At 41.9% G+C, this 20,412-nt stretch overlaps 1 protein-coding gene across 4 annotated transcripts in view; it reads left to right on the forward strand.

Annotated features, from left to right (window-relative positions):
• The first annotated feature begins 785 nt into the window (after positions 1-785).
• LOC125446744 (AP-3 complex subunit beta-2) overlaps positions 786-20,412 on the forward strand; it is a 199,705-nt gene continuing 180,078 nt past the window's right edge. For 2 of the 4 annotated variants that reach the window (XM_059640069.1, XM_059640072.1), the window contains exon 1: positions 786-976. In XM_059640069.1, the coding sequence (XP_059496052.1) occupies positions 870-976 (107 nt within the window). In that variant the 5' untranslated portion in view covers positions 786-869. Of the gene's footprint in view, positions 977-1,142; positions 1,248-20,412 lie in introns of those variants that run through there. The other 2 variants (XM_059640070.1, XM_059640071.1) reach the window with 2 other exon arrangements.

Below are 20,412 nucleotides of genomic sequence, written 5' to 3' on the forward strand. Positions count from 1 at the left end.
AAATGTCAAAACATTCAAGCCTATAGGCCTAATGATGATAAATGATGGACTGAAGAGGTGATGGACTCAAAACTGTGCTCGAATGTGAATAATATGTTCATTTCCACAAATTACTTTTTTTTGTTAAAATTGTTTCATCCCTCTGGAGTTGCAAAAGGTCAGTAAGGAAGGTTCCCTCTGAAGTGTGACTTCTGCCCTCTCCACTCCCTTAGAATCAGAGAGAGATTGAAGGTAAAGCGAGTGAATGAAGGAATGAGGAGGTGGTCAATAAAAAAGTAATGGTTTCCTGGATGCCAAACAGGCGCAGAAGCAGGCTATTCGGCTCCTGAAACCTGCTTCACCACTGAATTAAATGGCGGTTGGTCTGAAAGCCTCAGCTCCACAATTCTGCCAACACCTCATGCCCATCTTTCACCTGTCAGCCCCCAATGCTGCCCAAGAATTTGTCCACCTTCAAAATAAAATCTTCTAGCGTGGAAAGACAGCCTTCGGCCCATCGTGCCACTGCCGGCCATTAAACCACCTCGTTCCATTTTCCGAAGCCTTGGATGCCAATGGTGTTTCAGCTGTCAACCTATGTACTTCTTAAATGGCGTGATGGTGCCTGCCTCTGCCTCCCAAAGAGATCGAGGGCCATTTCTTCGAGAGTCCGTCCCCTTCGACACGTGACCGGCCTCGACGCTCGCCCTTCCCCCCACATTCTCTCTGACGTCAGAGCGAGTGGCTCTCTCTCGGACGCTCGCCCCCCTTCCCAACGACAGAAGACCGCGAGTCGCCCCGCCCTTTCCCCGCCCTTCCCCCCCACAACTGTTTGTCGGTTGCGCGCCAGATCCTCGCGCAGAGAGCGAGCTTGCTGTCCGTTCAGCACCATGTCGAGTGGCCCCGCTTACAACGACGAGAAAGGCTCGTCCCTGGGGGAGCCTGAATATGGACACGACCCGGCTAGCGGGGGCATCTTCTCCAGCGACTACAAAAGGTAATTGCCCCATCACCCCTAAAAGTGAAAGAAAAATATTTAAAACGGGTATCAGTCGATAGGTTTAAGTGATGTGGGGAGGGAAGGTGACTGATGAGCAAAGCAGGTTGCTGCAGGTTTTATTATTCTTGGTGCGTCCGGAGAAATGCAGATTTTCCTCGGCACTGCAAACAGGATTGGTGTCATTCCAGCTCCCGAGGCTGCGAAGGAGGTTTCGGAAGATGCGAAACAAATAAAGGATGTCTTTGTTGCTGTTGTAGAAGGATGAGAGGTGAGTTTAAGGGATTAAGGAATAATGGCTGAGAGCTCACAGTCTTCCCTCCCCCAAGGCTGTGGGATCCTGTGTCGTCGTCGGAGTCGGAACCTTTGGAAATCCGTCCCTGGGATGCAGCAGAGCCCAGCTCTTGTTTGAACAGCTTTGATACCCAAATGATAGAGGAGGGAAGATGCAAGAGATGCTGAGGTGGGAGGGAGAAGGTAATACATCAAACAGCCTCTGGGTGTTTTGGTGACAGGACTATGTGTGCTGTTAGCTCAGAATCCCAGTTTAACCTGCGTCTGAAATTTGGGCATCAAGCTTTAATTACAAGGATTCAAGATGTTGCGGAAACTGCGGGCAGCATGTAACTGAAGGTTAGTGAAGTTGGGAGGGGACCCTGTTATTAACCGCCTTCTCCTCGTCTCTGCTTCCTGGCTGCATGCCATTTCCTCCACACAGCAGTTCCTGTAAGCTTCATATAGCAGCCGTTCTTGTTTATTGAGTGTTTCGATGGCATGAGATTAAATACAATTTCCTATTGCTGTGGAACTTTTTTCAGTTTACACATTCCCCTCTGTACAGACCCCCTCTGCACTCGAATCACTGTTCAGCGTAGTGTTAATAAAACCAGCCACCCCGCTCCCTGTTCTGTAGCTGCTTGCACACGCTCAAGCGCACTTGCTGGTTTCTGGTACAGCTTGGGGCTGTCTCGATGGGGAGTATTATTCAGCTGTGGGCATCATGTCACCCAGGGGCTGGTTCTGTCCTCACCCCAGCAGTTTTCTCTTATTAGAGTAAGAATTCTGTAGAATGCCTATTTCCTTGATTGAAAAGTGCTGAGGCCATTGGTGACCTACCCACCATTAAACAATAATAAAACAAGCCTCATTGATGTCGTTAGCTTTCCAGCTTTCCTGCTCCTCTGATGCTGCTTGGCCCGCTGTGTTAATCCAGCTTCACCCCATGTTATCCCTCATTGATGTCGTCCAGCTTCTGACTAGAACCTATAACCCTATTGATCCTGTCAGTTACTGACGATCAAAAATCCTTCTAACTCAGCTTTGAATAAATTCAACGATCCAGTCTCCATCGCTCACTGGGAAAGAGAATTCCACAGATTAACAATCAAAGAGTGGGAAGCTTTCTCTTAACTCCATCTAAAAAGAGAAACCTTTTGTTTTTAAACTGTGTTTCTTACTTCTAGTTGCATTGTTGAGAGGAAACATTTTCCACAAATAATCTAATTTCATTGTTTCATAGGATCTGGATGTTGTTTGCAATGATAGCGTTTGTTGCAAAGCATCCCTAATTGGTGGTAGTCTTCTTCTTGAACTATTGTGATCCTTTTGGTCTAAGTACAGTGACAGAAACAGTTAGGGAATGGCAACACAGTTTTAAGTTCGATACACCAACACCACCATCATGCAATGAGAATTTTACTTTGGAGGTATTGGGGATTCAATGTAGGGCAGCAAGGCTAGGAAAATGGGATAGAAACATAGAAGATAGAGCCAAATGTCTCCGCCATTCATCATGATCGTGGCTGATCATCCAACTTAGTAGCTTAATCCTGCTTTCTCCCCATAGCCTTTGATCTCATGTGCCCCAAGTGCTATATCTAGCCACCTGTTGAATACATTCAGTATTTTGGCATCAACTGCTTCCTTTGGTAATGAATTACACAGTCTCACCACTCTTCAAGTGACAAAGTGTCTCCTCGTCTCCATCCTAAATAGTTTACCCCGAATCCTCAGAAAATCATCAATGACCTTCACTTGATCAAACAGGCTGAATTTCAGCATGCAGAACTTTGGGCACATGATGCAAAATGTCTCATGGGGTAATGGAATACAGAATGCAGGATATGTTTCCTTCTATTTCTTTTTCTGCTGCTGCTCTACCTCATAATTCACTCAGTTTGGCCCAGAGTATAATGCAGCTTCATGGATAAGTTGTTGCCATTATGAATGACTGGCAGCCTGCCCCTACCTGTTATTACTGTCAATTCCACTGTGCTTCAAGGAAAACTTTAGAGTTTCTTTAAAGTGTTTTCTTGGAATAGTTGAGAAAGAACATGTCAGAGGTATGGGTGGCTATCAAGCCTATCCAGGGTCGGAGGCATGTGAGGTTGTGGCTGTGAAGTTAGGCTGTGAAGAACTCTATCAAGGCTTGAACAAGCCTGAGTGTCATGGTCAAGGAGAGGAAAGGAGTCAGCGGTGAAGTCACGGTGTATGTGAGGGCCAATGATGAAATACATAATGTTTCTGAATGTTTAACTGCCAAACCTGGTGACTCACATGTGACAACACAGGTAATGGGCAGAGAGGTGGATCTCTGTGTCATACATGTGAAAACTGCTCTTAAATCTGCAGATAGTGTTACAGATAATTTTACGGATGAGAATGAAATGTGTCTAAGACTAGATACTTGGGCAACTCCAAGCATGGAAAGAGAAACCAGTGATGGAAATGCCTTGGCTACAATTCCAGTGAAAAGGTGTCAATGACATTGTTTAAATTTGCAGTGAGGATGAGGAGCTAAGATGCCATGATAGAGGATGCTATTTGTTATTTTGTTTAGGGTTAGTGGCTTGTTGTGGCATAGGCTGAAACCGCATTCAACTCTGATATTTTCCATGTCGCAGCTTGCTCAGTAAAAGACCTTGTACCCTGTACAGTCACACCCTTTTTGTACAGCAGATTGCAATTTTTGTGGAGGGGTTTTGTTCATACAGCCTGGAACAACATTTTCCTCTTCATCCATCGAACTCCATACAGATGATGATGAACAGGGAAACCTAAACTGCATGCACTGTGAGGGGGGACAGGGCAGTGGTTTTGATCACTGCAGCATGTCATTGAACACCATAGGTTAAAGTTTAGTTAGACAGAGTCCAGGCATACATTTTTCTTGTCAAAGTTTTATTCCAATAACGTACAGTTGTTCTCTCCTTACATTTGGTCTCAGACATCCCTGCCAGACCCTACTTCTCATTATTGGGAGTATGTCCTCACATTTCTGAGAAAGCCGTGAGTGAAATCTCCTCAGAAATGTAGAGTTCTGATCTTCCTATTTAAAAAAAACCTGACTGGAGTGGCTATCAACATGAGGTGTCCACTCCTTGAGGAATCTGGCTCAAAAGGTTTCATGTTTCTCAAATCTCCTTGGAAATGCATAGAAATTTTAAAGTGTTTCATTTTTAAAAATATTTTCAATGGTTTGTATGCCTGAATAATGTCTTTTATCTTGGGATTTTTAATAGTTGTTCTCAACTTTGACCACAAAACTGGCACTGGCCTTGTTATAGGTATATTCAAGGCTGAGATAGATTTTTAATCAAAGGTTCTAGGCAAAATGTGGGCAAGTGCAGTTGAGAATTATTTAATCAGCCATGATATCATTGAATACCAGAGGTGGACTGAATGGTCTATTTCTGCTTCTATGTCTTAAGGCCTTATTCCATAACAATTACCTTATAATTCTTTATAGCTTCACTAGCAGAAACAGCTTCTCAACATTCACTATGTCGAGCTCCTTTTGAATCTTGTATATTTCAATAAGATCATCCTTCATTTTTCTGAGTAAAACAAAATGAAAAGAAGACATTGGTAGGAGTAATCAATAGACCCCAAAAGTAATTATATGGTGGGATGGAGAATGAATCAGGAGATCATGAGTGCATACATCAAGCAAGGCAGTATATTAATCATGGATGAATCTACATTGGTGTAGTCAGATTGGCAGGAGAAGCCATGAGGAAGAACTCATAGGGTGTATTTGTGATAGTTTCCTATTTGGTGAATCTGACCAGAGATCAGGCTTTTTTGGGTCTGAGGTTGGTGTAATAAATGTCAGAGTAAAAGATCCCTTCTGAACTAGCAACTATAACATGGTAGAATTTGGCATGCAGTTTGAGAGGGAGGAACTTGGATCAGGAACAGCTGTGCTAAGCTTAGATAACGGTAATTACAAAGGAATGAGTGTGAAGTTGGCTGGACTATACTGGGGAGGAGCTTAGCAGCAAGGCGGTTGAGGAACAGCGACAAACATTTCAGAAAAACGTTAATTGCTCACAGCAACAACATATTCAAGTGAGGAAGAAAGATTCTAAGAAAGTGATCAACCAACCATGGTTAACCAGGGAAGTTAAGGACAACATCAGATTGAAGGAAAAAAAACAATGTGGCAAGAATTAATAGTTAGCTAGAAGATTGGCAAAGATTTGAAAACCAACAATTAAAATGGGTAACCAGAAAATGACTTCTTCATCAATCTTCAACGTAGAAAACACGACTAGCATTCCAAAGTTACTAAATATTCAAGGAGCAAAATGAGGAAAGGAAATAAATACAATAACTATCACAAGAGAAAAAAGTGGAAGGAAAACAAATGGGGCTAAAGATTGATAAGTCTCTGGATGTCCTGGGATTCATACTTGGATATTAAAGGAAGTAACTATAGAGATAGTGGATGCACTGGTGGTAATCTTCAGGAATCCATAGATTCTGGAAAACCCAGGAGGATTTGAAAATTGCAAGTGTACCACCTTTATTTAGAAAGGGAAAGAGACTAAAACAAGGTAACTACAAGTAAGTTAGCTTAACGTTTGCTATTGATAAAATGTTAGAATCTATTATAAAAGATGTAATAACAGGACACTTAGAAATGCTTAAAATGATCAAACAGAGTCAGCATGGCTTCCTGAAGGGAAAATCATGCTTGACAAATTTATGTGAATTCTTTGAGGAGGTAGCAAGCAGGATAGATAAAGAGGAAGCCATTGACATAATATATTTGGATTTTCAGAAATCATTTGATAAGGTCCTACACATGAGACTACTTAATAAAGCAAAAACCCTATGGTATCAGAGACAGTGTTAGCGTGAGTAGAAGGGTGGCTAACTAATAGGACAGAGAGTTGGGATAGGGGAACATTTTCAGGATGGCAACTTGTAAGTAGTGGTGTGCCATAAGAATGCACAATTATATTGACAGATGGACTATAATGTGGAGAAATATAAAGATAAGCACTGTGGCAGGAAGATCAAAAGGAAAACAGTTAATTTAAGAGACATTTAGATTGTCACATGAATAGACAGGCAATAGAGGGATTTGGCCATATGCTGGCCAGTGGGATTAGTTTAGAATAGATCATGGTTGACACAGAGATTGGCTGAAGGGTCTGTTCCTGCTGTACTGTTCTATGTTCAGTTAATAAAGGAATTGAATATCATTTAAATATAAAAAAGGGGAAGTTTTGCTAAAACTGTACAAGGCACCAGTCAGACCATTGCTGGAAAACTGTCAACTGATTTGGACCCATTATCTAAGGAAAGATACACTGGCATTGTAGGCAGTCCAGCAAAGGTTTACTAGACTGATACCAGGTATGGAGGAACTGAGGAGAGGCTGTGTAGGTTTGACATGTATTTGTTGAAGCATAGAAGACTGAGAGCTAACCTTATTGAAATGTACGAAATTCCATAAGGACATTACAGGGTAGGTGTGGAAAGGTTGTTTCCCCTTGTGGGGGAGTATTGGACTAGAGGGCATAATGTCAGAATAAAGAGTTGCACATTTAGGACAGGGATGAGCATGAATTTCTTCTCTTGGAGCATAGTAAATCTGTAGAATTCTTCACCACAGATGGTTGTTGAGACTGGGTCATTAAGTATATTCAAGGTTGGGGGAGACATTTTTAAGCAGTAAGGAAATTAAGGGTTATGGAGAAAATGGTTGGAAAGTATTGAGGATTATCAGATCAGACATTATCTATTTGAATGATGGAGCAGTCTTGATGGGCTGAATGGCCTATTTCTGTTCCTAAGTCTTACAGTCTAAACTCTAATGAATAAAAGCATTATTTGTTTAGATAAGTCAAAGCGCCCATACCAGGAATCAGCCTGGTGAATCTCCTTTGAACTGTCTTTAATTGCAGTAGATCCTTTCTTAAGCATGCGTATGAAAACAGTATGTAGATGTCCAGAGATAATGAGAACTGCAGAACCCTACCTCCCCACCTATACTCACCTCTACAGACTCCATTCCTGCCCCTTTAACTTGTCTGTCTCCTCTCCACCTATCTTCTCCTCTATCCACCTTCGATCCGCCTCCCCCTCTCTCCCTATTTATTTCAGAACTCTGTCCCCATCCCCCTTTTCTGATGAAGGGTCTAGGCCTGAAACGTCAGCTTTTGTTCTCCTAGGATGCTGCTTGGCCTGCTGCGTTTAACCAGCTCCACACTTTGTTATCTGTAGATGTCCAGATGCAGCTTCACCAATACCCTGCACAGCTGTAGCAAGACTTCTCTATTTTTAAAAGCTAACTGTTGAACAGTAATGGTCAAAATTCCATTTGCCTTCTTAATTTGTGGTTGTACCTGTAACTTGTTTTCGTGTTTCATGCACAAGAACACCAGGATGCTTTTTGCTGCATCTTTCTTGAAGTCTTTCTCCACTTAAATTATAGTCTGCCTTTCAATTCTTCCTACCAAAGTAGACACCAGACTGTTTTACATTAAACCTCATCTGCCAATCAGTCTCAAAATTGTCAAAAGCATTTCTTTAGTACTATAGAAAAGTTGCAGCACAAAAAGAGGCCATTCAGCCCATTGTGTCTACATCAGCTGAACAAACTAAATGTTCATTCTAAATCCCACTTTTAAACAATTGATCCATAGCCTTGCAAGTTACAAGACTTCAGATGCTGATCCAAATTCTTTTCATGTGAGTCGAAGGTTTCTCTTCAAATATCAAAATGGGGAAATTCCAGGCACCGACCACTTTGAGCGAAAAACATTTTCCTCATGTTCCCTCTAATCCTTCTACCATTAACAATAAATCTGCAACTCCAATATCTGATCTCTTTCCTACAGGAAACAAGATTTCCCTGTCACTCTATCCATGTTTCTCATTATTTGAACACATAGATTAAATAATCCCTCATCCTCCTCTTCAACTCTAGACTGTTCAATGTTTTCTCATAGCTTAAATTTTCAACCCTGATAACATTTTTGTAAATAGCCATGACATGCTTTGTATCTTGTCAAACAAGCTAGATTTTGAGAAATCTTGACATGCAGATCAGAGTGAGTACTTCAGCTCAAGGAGCCTCCATGTTGTTCAACAACAAACAGCATGATCCATGGTCACCATCTGCACGCTGCCTTGTCATTGGACATTGGCACCCGACATTTGTCAACCTCTCACAATGATTATGATGCTTCTGTGATCCACTTGTAAGATGGTTAGGAAGCACAGACTTATCTTGCAGGATGTACCAGCAACTAATATTGAAAGGCTGCTGCAAGGACGGGGGCAAGAACCAGCCTGCATCCCTGGGCTGATTGATTGTTCTCTTAGCATTGGCTCATTTTGTGCCTGCCCTCATGCCCACAACATCCATGACTTGTCTTGCCATGTGTTGGCACCCCAGCCAGTGCCAAAGACTATCAGTACTACTGAATTAACATGTCTTTTGTGTCGACATAGTGACAAGCTGCATGTCATGTTTGACAGTAGGGATCTGTCTGGGGGGTGGGGGTCATTTTGCTGTATGGAACACAGAGATAGCAATCTAACATCAATAGTATACGCCAGCTGCCTGGATGGCAAATACATGACACATTTAACCAAATGACCAAGTCTGAAAGTGGGTGGAGGCTAGTCATCGGCCCACTCAAGGAATGGGCTGCTGCCTGTAAGGGGGTCCCACATATTGCCCATGGTCCAGGACAAGGAATCTGTCTGAGTTCAGGATGTGGTGAATGCTCAGTCCTATAAAGTCAACAGCAGCAAAGACAGTGGCCAGGTATCTGGTCAAGTAGGGGCTGTTTGCCGAAGTTGATCAGTGGCCTGGCATGAATATAGTCCTGGTGATCGTTGTCAGTCACTGAGGAGGGTGCAAGAAAGGCCTGTAGGCACTGTAGGGGAATCACTGCCAGAGGAGTGGGGAATTTCATGCTGAGAGGTGGAGACCATTGTTTCATGATCTTAGTGGTGGTCTGCACTGAATGCAGTGAAAGGTTAAATAATTGATGCAGATCTGAGATGGAAAGAGGTCAGGAGCTCATGCACTCCCTTTAATTGCAATGTTTTGGTCACTCAGCTAGGATGGTACCTTCACCAGTTTGGTGCACATGCTGAGGCTGAAGCTGAATGGAGACATGGGCCCCATTATTGCGGTCCAGCATGTTTCATTGTTTGGAGGAGTGTGCACAGCCCTCACCTGTATGGAATGCCATCACCCACGGTTCTGAAATATAAGAATCTCTTTTGCTCTAGATGTACTTGGTATAGGTTGTTTAAAGCAGAGCCTTGTGCTTAGCCGCTGGTAGGATGTTGGTTGCTGTGGCAGCCATCCCAAGAAGGAGAAAATAAATGAACGAAAACAAGCCCAAGACTAACAGCAGTGGAATGCAAGGAGCATGTACGTCAGGGAGAGGTTTCAGCTCTGGGGTTTTATGGCCCTGACGCCATTTGTGGGGGATGATCAAAGCACAGTGTCAGAGTAGGGTGCATATCTCTTCAAACTTTGTGTGATGGAACTATGCCAGATGCTGGAGCAGGACTTCAGTACTGCAGAAGTCAGAGATCATCTTCACTTGGTGGCTGCAAAGATGATAACTGATGTGAACTTCTGTGCAGCTGGTTTCTCCTAGGGAGTGACGGGTGACCTGAGTGGGATCTCTTGGTCTTGTTCCCACCAATGTGTCAAGTCAGTGACCAATTTGTGCAAGATCACTCCAATTTATTTTGTTTCTCCATGACAAGTTCAATGCTGTACCCTGGGCAGGATGATTCAGGAACATAGCTGTCTTGCCCCAGATGAGACAGGTGGCACCGAGAAGGCTGTATCACAACAGTGCAAAATTTATCATTGGGAGGGGTTCCATTCCTTAAATGTTCAGGTGTTCTGTGAAATTTGGGAGTCAGAGATTTTGCAGCCCGTGAGGCTTTTGTTACTACACCTGCTCTGGTCTCCCACTACCATGGTGGTCAGGACCAGTGATGTGAGCAGGGCCCAACTTGTTTACTTAAGGAAGGATTTGTTTCATTCTTGCTGTTGATCTAGTTGATACCTCAAAAGTACAGGTTGCAGTCAGGTACGGAGGAATTTTAAAGGGGTAAATTGATTGTCTTTACTTTTAACAGCTTCTTACTTGGTCAAGTTTCCACGAGGCAATAGTTGAGTTAAAATTGGGCCTTTCTATTTCTTTACGTAGGTGAAGTTGATGAGTTTGTGCTGACACATTGGTTGTTTAACAGGATAACATCTTGTCTCATGGATTTATACTGCCTTTTTGCCCTTTAGACTGAACAGGGCAACCACTCTCTTAAAAAGAGAATGTGTCTACATTTTGCCACCGGAAGGGCAACATTGTCTTCATGTGCAATATTTCAGGAAAGATGAGGTAATTCAGGCAGCAGGCACTGTGCAATTGTCTTACGAAACTTTCTGGAGAGGTTCAGCTCCTAAAACGGAAGTCATTTCAATATCTTTATGAACCAGTTCTGAATTATAAAAAACTGACTATGGAGATTCTGTATCACAGTTGCAAAAGCATGGGAGAATTGGTGGTGTAATGGACTAGCAATTCAAAGCCCCTTGAGTCAATTAATAAATCTGGAATTGAATTGTTTTTTGCAATTTGACTGATGTTATTATTACACTGCCTCTTACCGCCATAGTGTAGCAATACAAGCTTATGCATTTGGTTGTCAAATAGATGATATAGCTGCTGTTCATCGGGTTTTATCGCCTTTTTATCCTGGTGGGTTTGCGCAATTCTGGCAGCTGCATTTACAGACCCAGTGAGATAAGGGGTAAGCTAGTTTAAAATTAGAATTGTATTTTTTAATACATTGAAAGTTGTCCTTTCTGAATCTGGATTTGGGTGTGGTGCTGGGGCACTGGAAATTTGCAAACATTACACCATTGTTCAAAACAGGTTGTAAAGAAAGGCACAGCAATTACAGACTGGTCACTGATCACTTAAATGGTGAGGAAACTTATGGAAACAATTATTTGTGTTCGAATTAATAGTCATGCGGAAATATGTGGATTGATTGGAAGAGTAAACATGGATTTGTTCAGGGAAAATTATGTCCAACTAACTTACTGAAGCTTTTTGAAGAGGATTGCTGTGGTGTACGTGGACTTATAAAAGGTATTTGATACGATGCCATGCAATATACTTGAGGAAAGAATATGTCATGGAATAAAAAGGACAGTAGCAATGTAGATACAAAACTGGTTGAGAGGTGGGAAGAATAGGCATTAATGGGATTTTTTGAGGCAGATTTGCTGTGGATTTCTGTAGGGGTTAGTATTGGAACTCTTGCTTTTCCTGATACATATTAATGATACAGATCTTGCCGTACAAGGGAAAATTTCATAATTTGTGGATGACACAAATCTTTGAGAATTGAAAATTGCAGGACTGCAAAAAGACATTGACAAGTTGGTGGAATGGGTGGAAAGGTAGCAGATGAAGTTAAATATAGACAAATGTAAAGTGATTCACTTTGGTACAAAGAACACTAAGACATAATGTAAAATACAACGTACTATTCTAAAGGGCATGCAGGAACCGAGGAACCAGGGTGCATGAGTACATCATTATTAAAGGATGGCAGAACAGGTAGAATGAGCTATTAATAAAGCATGCAGTAATCTAAGCTTCAATAACCAGGATATAGACTATAAGAGCAAGGAGGTATGCTGAACTTGTTAGAGCCCAGGTACAGGGCATTGTGTATACATCTATCCTGTATTACAGTAGTCCTAAACAGATTGGGAAGAATATGAATCCATTGGGGAGAGTGCAGAAGATGTTTACGAGAATGTTTCCAGGGATGAAACAATTAAATTATGAGAAAAGGTTGGAGAAGTTGAGACTGCTTTTCTTAGTGAGAGGAAGGCTGAGAGGAGATTCGGTAGAAGTTTTCAAAATAATGAGGAGTCCACACAGAGTAAGTGAGGAGAAACTGTCTCTGCTTGTAAAAGGATCGAGAACCAGAGGGCACAGTTTTAAACTGTTTTGCAGAAGAAGCAAATACCAAGTGAGAAAACTTCTTTTCACATGCTGATTAGTTGATGTTTCCAGAAAGCATGGCCTGGAAGTGTGGTGGAGGCAGGTTTAGTTGAAGTATTCAAGAGGCATTTGGTGATTATTTAAAAAGAAACAGCATTCAAAATTAAGGGGAAAAGTAAGGATATTGCCACAAAGTTAAAATGCTTAAACAACTGGTGCAGTTGCAGTGGGTCACATGGCCTCCTGTATAAGACAATTCTGTAATTCTATGAGCTAAGCCATTATGTGTTTGTCTAATAATTATTGCATTTCAAATGATTCACAGTCTGGGAAATGCTTAGATATGTAAAAACATGTGCATGTAAACTAATTATTTAAAACTATTCAGTAATAAATGAGCTGATAGATAGTGTTCATTACAATATAATCCATATATTTTCCCAGTAGATTAGCTCCTGAACTTCTGCAGGCTTTCCAGCCCCTCTCTCCCTTTGCAGTTCCTCACTCCTTTGGAGCCTCTCTTCCCATCATCTGCGGTGCCACTTTCCCCTCTACCTTTCAGCTTCTCTCAACCCCCATGCGGCTCCTCCTTCTGTCTGGTCCTTTGCTGTACCTCACATCCTTTCCAACCTCACATTGCCCTGAGGATGCAAGCTTTGCCCCATGCACCAACCGGTTCAGCAGCTTTGCAACCCATCGTCTACATCTCCAGGCCTCTATCCTTGATATTTCAACCTCAGCAGCCCTGTTCATCGCTGCCTCTCCACTTCTCTATCCTGCTTCACCAAGAGGCTGCCTTTGTCCCATGTTTGCTTCTGATAGGCTGGTAGTGAACCTATTAACAGCAAATACAAGAGAGAGTCAACCTTTGATTGAAGAAGCAATTCCTCAGATTCTGACTTATTTTGTTTTTGGTTGGACCCTTGTGATTTGGGAACTTTCAGGGGATAATTTACCTTTATATTTTGAATGTTATGAACGAGTAACTGTTACAATGTACAGCACTGCGATGGATAATTAACTAGCTTCCTTGCTCCAGTTTGTCTTCTCAATTAGCCTTCAACATCCACTCTGTCCATCACCGGTGTGTATTATGTACAAAATGCACTGCAGTAACTCACCAGCATTTTCCAAACCCACAACTATCATGCAGAAGGTCAAGGGCAGTGAATGTATGGGAACATGACTACCAGCAAGTTTCCTTACATGCCACACACCATTCTGATTTCGAACTTCATTGTTCCCTCACTGTTGCTGGGTCAAAATCCCAGTAATTTCTCCCTGACAGCATGGGGGTGGGGAGTAAATCAGCATCACATGGACTGCAGCTTTTCGAGAAGGTGGCTCACCACCAAATTCTTATGTCAATTTAGAGATGGGCAACAAATGCTGACCTAGCCAGCAAAGCCCACACCCTGTGAAATAATTTTAAACAAGGTTAGAGCGTGCAGGGTCCTCCTCTAAGTTTGCATTAAACTTAATAGCTTAATTAACCTGTTATTTATAAAGATTGCTATTGAAAACTTTCCTTGCTGGTGAAAATACTCAGTTTTCACTGATTTGTGCCACATAACCTTGTGGCAATTGTAGGTCATTTCACTTATCTGACACAGTGCCACTCCCTAGTGGTTCTCACATGACACTGCACCTCTTATACTGATACGAGAAGATTTGTGTCTTGATTTGAGGCTGAGAAGAGGATATTATCCTTAATGCACCATCTGATAATTCTCCCTCAACCAATATCACTCAGACTGACATTCCAGTCATTTCTATTTCTGAGATCATGCTATGTTTATTTGCCCCATCCTGTTTCCTAGATTAGCATGGTGATGACCCTTTGAAAGCTGTGAGAAAATATTGATGTGCAGAACTTGCTTCATTCCTGAGGTTTTGCATTATGAGTTGCTGCCATTCAAGCAAAACCGTATCCTGGTGAAAGGTGTGCCATAACCACTGGATTAAATTACCAGTAAATTTAAAGCTTACACTGTGAGTTGCCAAAATGTAAGCCAGGGTTGACTGAGCTGCTGATAGTATAGCCAGCACGTCTCACATGCCTTCAATTATCTTGTAGCAAAACTGGAAACAAAATGTCTACTGTTTAATGTGATTCTGTGACTGGATAATAATTCAAACAAGCTCTAGTGTGCTAATATCTGAATTAAATAACAATTTAAGATAACCAGTCAAGCTTGCTGGAAGCAATACACGTTCATAAACAGAAACCCATTCTCTGCAGTCAAAAAGGAATATGTTCAAACCTTGTGCCTTTTTGAATTTAAAACTTGGGGAGCCTAGTGTTCCCGGATGTTTTCTTCATGACAATGCCTCAGCCAATCAGGGTCAACATGCCAACTAATCAGCACCTTTTTCTTCCAGTGGTGTAAATAGGTGTAATCATTTGAAATTTGACATTCTTGCATTTGTCCAAAATGAAAGCTCCTGCTCTTTTCTCAGTAATATTCAGTAATCCTGCATATTTATGCATGTGTCATGGATGATGCATGTGTGTGTGTGTGTGTGTGTGTGTGTGTGTGTGTGTGTGTGTGTGTGTGTCTGTGTGTCTGTGTGTGTGTGTGTGTGTGTGTGTGTGTGTGTGTGTGTGTGTGTGTATATACGCACGCTCCATATCTACGCCTGCAAAAATCTGAAAAAACTTGCACATGTGTGTGATGTTTCTTTTCTTTTCCTGTGTTACTTTTGTAATAAGAGCTGGTAGTATAATGGTAATGTAGAATACATGCATGCCTCTCAAATACCTGATTTTGCCAATGCTGCATTGCAGGAGGTTTCACTTGGAACTGTTCTATTTGGCTGCTGCCTCTGACCCTTGTGATGTGATGGGCTTGGCCAGCTCACTGGGTAACTGCTGGAGTTCAGTGCTTGGTATCTCCCTTGAGGAGAATTCTGAGTGCCTAAAACATTGGGCCAGACTGAAAGTTGCTGACGTGTTGAAAGACATTAACAGAAGAGCTCAAGGTGCTTGTGGCCATCAAGGAGGTGCAGTTCTTGACGATGAGTTTTCTGACCTTGCAGACTGAGAAGGAATTGCTGTCAATCTCTAAGTTTCTCCACTTCTTTCACATCTTTGTAACTTATTTTAGTTATTTTTTTCTTCAACCTTCTTACTTGAATTCAGTGGTGGACCAGGCTGCCTCAGCTTCCATACCAGTACCTGCCCACTTGATGTAAAGAAGAACTTGCATTTATGTCAAGCCTGTTGATTGATTTACGGGATGTGGGGCATTGCTGAGAAGGACAGCATTTGTTGTACATCCCTAACTGTCATTGAACTGATTGGCTTACTTATCATTTCAGAAGTCAGTTAGGAAGGAAGGTCTGAGTGGTGAATATTAAACAGAATTTGATGCAAGAGGACATGTGCCGACCATTTTCAATTAGTTCAAGATAATGGCAGGTGCAAATTGAGAATTTGGTCAGGAGCTGGTTGAAATAAGTATTTTTAGAGATGACGAAAGCATGAATGAGAATTTCCACAGCTGATGAGCTGAGGTGAGGGCAGAGACTGTATGTTTTGAAATTGGAAGTAATAGACCCAAATTGCTAAGGGTCTGGAGGCACATGCAGGCCAGATTACTGAAGGTGCTATAGTGGATTTAAACCTATTCTTTTGGATTATTGACCAAGTAACATTGCCACTACACACCTTCTCTGCAGGGTGTTTGCAACTAACCAAGGGCTCTTGGTGTGTAGTCACTTTTATGAAGATAACAAAGGTAGCAGCCAATGGAAGAAAAAAATCTAGCTAATCTTTTTAATGTTAGTTGAGAGCTAAGTATATATGGGCCAGGGAACCTCCCCTGTTCTACTTTGAAATAGTGCCATGGAATTATTAATATGCACCTCAGAGGCCAGGTGGGGCATCAATATAGCACTCCATGGACAACTTTACATTTACACTTTACCTTTCACATGGTGAAATATTCCCAGACACTTCACAGGAGTGTCATCAAGCAAAATTTGATATTGAGTTATATTTTAGGATTGTTGACTAAAAGCCTGCTCCAAGGTAGGTTTTAAAGACCATCTTAGAAGAGCCAGAGGTAAAGAGCTCTAAGGATGTCTTAAGGAAATTTTGGAGCTCAGGCCCCAGAGAGTTGGAGGTATGGTTGCCAATGGTGGAGCAATTGAAATTGTGAATCCTCAGAAGGCCAGAATTGAAGGACTCAAAGAGTTGAGGGATTACAGAAGTTTACAGGAATAGGGACTGGTGAAGCTAACGAGAGATTTGAAGACAAGGATGAGAATTTTGAAACAAAAATGAAGAATGCTGGAGAAACTCAGCAAGTATTGCAGCATCTTTGGAAGAGAAACAGAGTTAATGTTTCGAGTTTGATATAACTTCTTCAGAATCACTCATGCTGGACTCAAAACGTTAACTTTTTTTTCTTAACAGATGCTGCTAGACTTTGATTTGATGTAAGACTTACTGTCATGTATGCTGAAGTACAGAATACAGTGAAAAGTGTACAATGTTGCCACACCGCGTGCCATCTTAGGTACAAAACTTACGTACAAGTAGTAACATAGAGAAACAAAGTTAAAAGTTAAGTGCTAGCGTTGTACTTAGTATAAGTATTAAAGTAAAGAAATAAAGTTAAAGTGAACATTACAGTCTTTCCTAGTCATAAGTGGAAAAATAAAAGAAGTCTTAAAAAAGAAAAATAAAGGAAACTTGCTGAGTTTCTCCTGCTTTCTCTGTGTTTGCATCAGATTTTCAGCAGCCACAGTATTTAGCTTTTATTTGAGAATTTTGAAATTTGAATATTACCGGTTTGGGAGTCAGTGTTGGTCAGTGAGCACAAGGGCAGATATTAAACAGGACTTGTACAAGGGGACATGAGCTGGAGCATTTTCAAGATAACAGAAGATGCAAATTGAGTATCTGGCCAGAAGCAGTTTGAAATAAGTAGTTTTAGAAAAGACTAAAGCAGGAATGAGAACTTCCACTGATGATTAGCTGAGGCAAGGGTAGAATGAATGTTTTGGAAACGGAATTAAGCAGATTCAGTTACGAAGAAGTTTGATTGGAATTCCACTTTAGGATCAAATGGAATGACAAAGTTGGGAGCAGTCGGAATTGGCCTCAGTGGTTTGGTGAGGTGATCAAGAGTGGCTAGGGAGCAGACCAAATTTTTGGTCACCCAGTACTGGGTTTTGTGTTATAGGAAAGATGTTGTTAAACGTGAAAAAGTTCAGAAAAGATTTACAAGGATGTTGCCAGAATTGGAGGGTTTGAGCTATAGGGAGAGACTGAATAGGCTGGGGCTTTTCTCTCTCAAGTGTCGGAGACTGAGAGGTGACATTATAGAAGCATATAAAAACATAAGAGGCATGGATAAGGTGAAGAGTCAAGGTCTTTTTCCCAGGGTAGGGGAGTCAAAAACTCGAGGGCTCAGGTTTAAGGTGAGAGGGGAAAGATTTAAAGGTGACCTGAGGGACAACGTTTTCACACAGAGTGTGGTGCATGTATGGAATGAGCTGCCAGCAGAGGTGGTGAAGGTGGGTACAATAAGACATTTAAAAGGCATCTGGGTGGGTGTATGAATAGGATAGATTTAGAGTGGTATGGGCCAAATGCTGGCAAATGGGACTTAATCTATTTAGGATATCTGGTTGGCATGGACGAGTGGACTGAAGGGTCTGTTTCTGTTCTTTATAACCCTATGACTCTATGACTGTATAATTCAGTAGCACTGGAAGGATTGAGAGAGATCGTGATTAGCTAGGGGTTGGTTTTGTCAACATAGAACCTGATGTTTTGTTTAGATTATACTAGTAAGGGGGCTGCCTGTTAATTGAATCTAGGCAACTTACAACACAGGAGCATGCAGCACATAAATAAATAATTTAGCCCATCATTAATCTACTGTTTCACTTTTTGCCCATTACTCTTCATTCTTCACTCTTCCAAAAGCTGCAACACAAAGGAACTTGGGTGTACTTGAGCACAAAACCCAGAATGCTAGCACATGGATACAGCAGGTCATCAGGAAGGCTAATGGATGTTGGTCCTTATTTCAATGGGGTTCAATGGAGTATAAAAGTAGGGAGGTCTTGTTGCAAAGTACAAAGTGCTGGTGAGACTGCATCTGAAGGACTGTGAGCTGTTTCATTGGAGGCAGTTCAGAGAAAGTGCGCTGGGATAATCCTTGGCATGGAGGGATTGTCTTATAAGAAAAAGTTAGACAGATTAGGACTCTTAGTCATTCAAAAATGAGAAGTTATTTCATTGAAGCGAGTAGGGTTCTTAAGGGAATAAAATGTGAGGCTGGATGAACACAGCAGGCCCAGCAGCATCTCAGGAGCACAAAAGCTGATGTTTCGGGCCTAGACCCTTCATCAGAAAGGGGGATGGGGTGAGGGTTCTGGAATAAATAGGGAGAGAGGGGGAGGCGGACCGAAGATGGAGAGAAAAGAAGATAGGTGGAGAAGATTACAAGAGAGTTGCAGTGGGAAAGAGATTCCCTGAGGTTGGTCCAGAGGGAGGAGGGTAACTTCTTCAGGTTAGGCATCCCTGGAAGAGGCTTCGCAGTGAGGTTAAAATTGCTGTGTTCATCCAGCCTCACATTTTATTATCTTGGATTCTCCAGCATCTGCAGTTCCCATTATCACTCACTCAAGGATTCTTAAGGGGCTTGACAGGGTAAATGCTGAGAGGATGTTTCCCTTCACTGGGGCTAGGGCTAGAAGACATAGTCTCAGAATTAAGGGGTGGCAATTTAAGACTAAGATGAGGAGGAGTTTCTTTCATAGATTTACGGAGTCATTTGGCATGGAAACAGACCCATTGGTCCAACTAGTCCATGCCGACCACGTTCCCAATCTAAACCACATTTGCCTACATTTAGGCCATATCCCTCCAAACCTTTCCTATTCATGTACTTGCCCAAATTACTTTCAAAAATTGTCATTGTACTTGCATCCACCATTTCCCCTGGCTGTTTATTCCACACATGAACAACTCTGTGTACAAAGGTTGCCCCTCATGCCCTTTTTAAAACTCTCTCCTCTCACCTTAAAAATATGCCTCCTAGTTTTGAACTCCCCCCAACCTTGGGAAAATACCTTTGCTGTTCACCTTATCCAAGCCCTTCATGATTTTATAAACCTCTATAAGGTCACCACTTAGCCTCCTAAACTCCAGTGAAAAAGTCCCAGCCCACTCATCCTCTCCCAATAACTCAAACCTCCCATTCCCAGTAACATCCTGGTAAATCTTCTCTGAACCCTCTCTAATTTAGTAAAATCTTCCAGTAGCAGGGTGAACTGCACACATTACTCGAGAAGAGGCCTCACCAATATCCTGTATAAAAATAACATGCCACCCTGAGTGCTATATCCAGAGGTCTTAGCAATGAAGGCAAGCATACTAAATGTATTCTTAAAGGCCCAGTCTACCTGTAATGCAAATTTCAAAGAATTATGTATCTGAATCCTTAGGTCTCTGTTCTACAACTCTACCCAGGGCCCTACCATTAATTGCATAAGCTCTGCCCTTGTTCATTTTACCAAAATGCAACACCTCACATTTATCTAAATTAGACTTCCACTGCTACTCCTCAGCCTATTGACCCTATAGATCAAAATCTCTTTTCTCAGAGGGTTATGAGTCTTCCATCTCCTTGCCACATAGCTGTGGAGCAGAGTCCTTATATACACTAAGACTGAGGAAGATAGATTATTGATCTGTCAGGGAATCAAGGGCTATGAGGAAAGGGCAAGAAAGTGGATGTGATGAGTGTCAGATCAGTCATGATTCTATTGAATATCAGACCAGCCTCAAGGAGCTGGACTGCCCACTCCTGTTCCTGTTTCTTATGATCTTCTATTCTGAGATGGAACAAGAAGCAATAGTGGGATCCTCTCAGAATCACCAGTGTACTGCGGTGTAGATCTTGTACTGTGTGATAATTGAACATCTTTGAGACAAATGTGTGACGCAATAGATTGTCTCTTCGAATGTGCATGACGGCTTGTGTATATTTCGACTGACAACAGATGGCAGCAGTGAACTGCAAATCCACAATCACGAACCAGTCACACACACAACAATGTGTAGCACATTTAACAAAATAAAATAACCCGAAGTGTTTCATGACAGAATTTATGAAGCAG

Source organism: Stegostoma tigrinum, chromosome 36 (genome assembly GCF_030684315.1).
Source record: "Stegostoma tigrinum isolate sSteTig4 chromosome 36, sSteTig4.hap1, whole genome shotgun sequence".
In the NCBI taxonomy this organism is placed as follows: domain Eukaryota; kingdom Metazoa; phylum Chordata; class Chondrichthyes; order Orectolobiformes; family Stegostomatidae; genus Stegostoma; species Stegostoma tigrinum.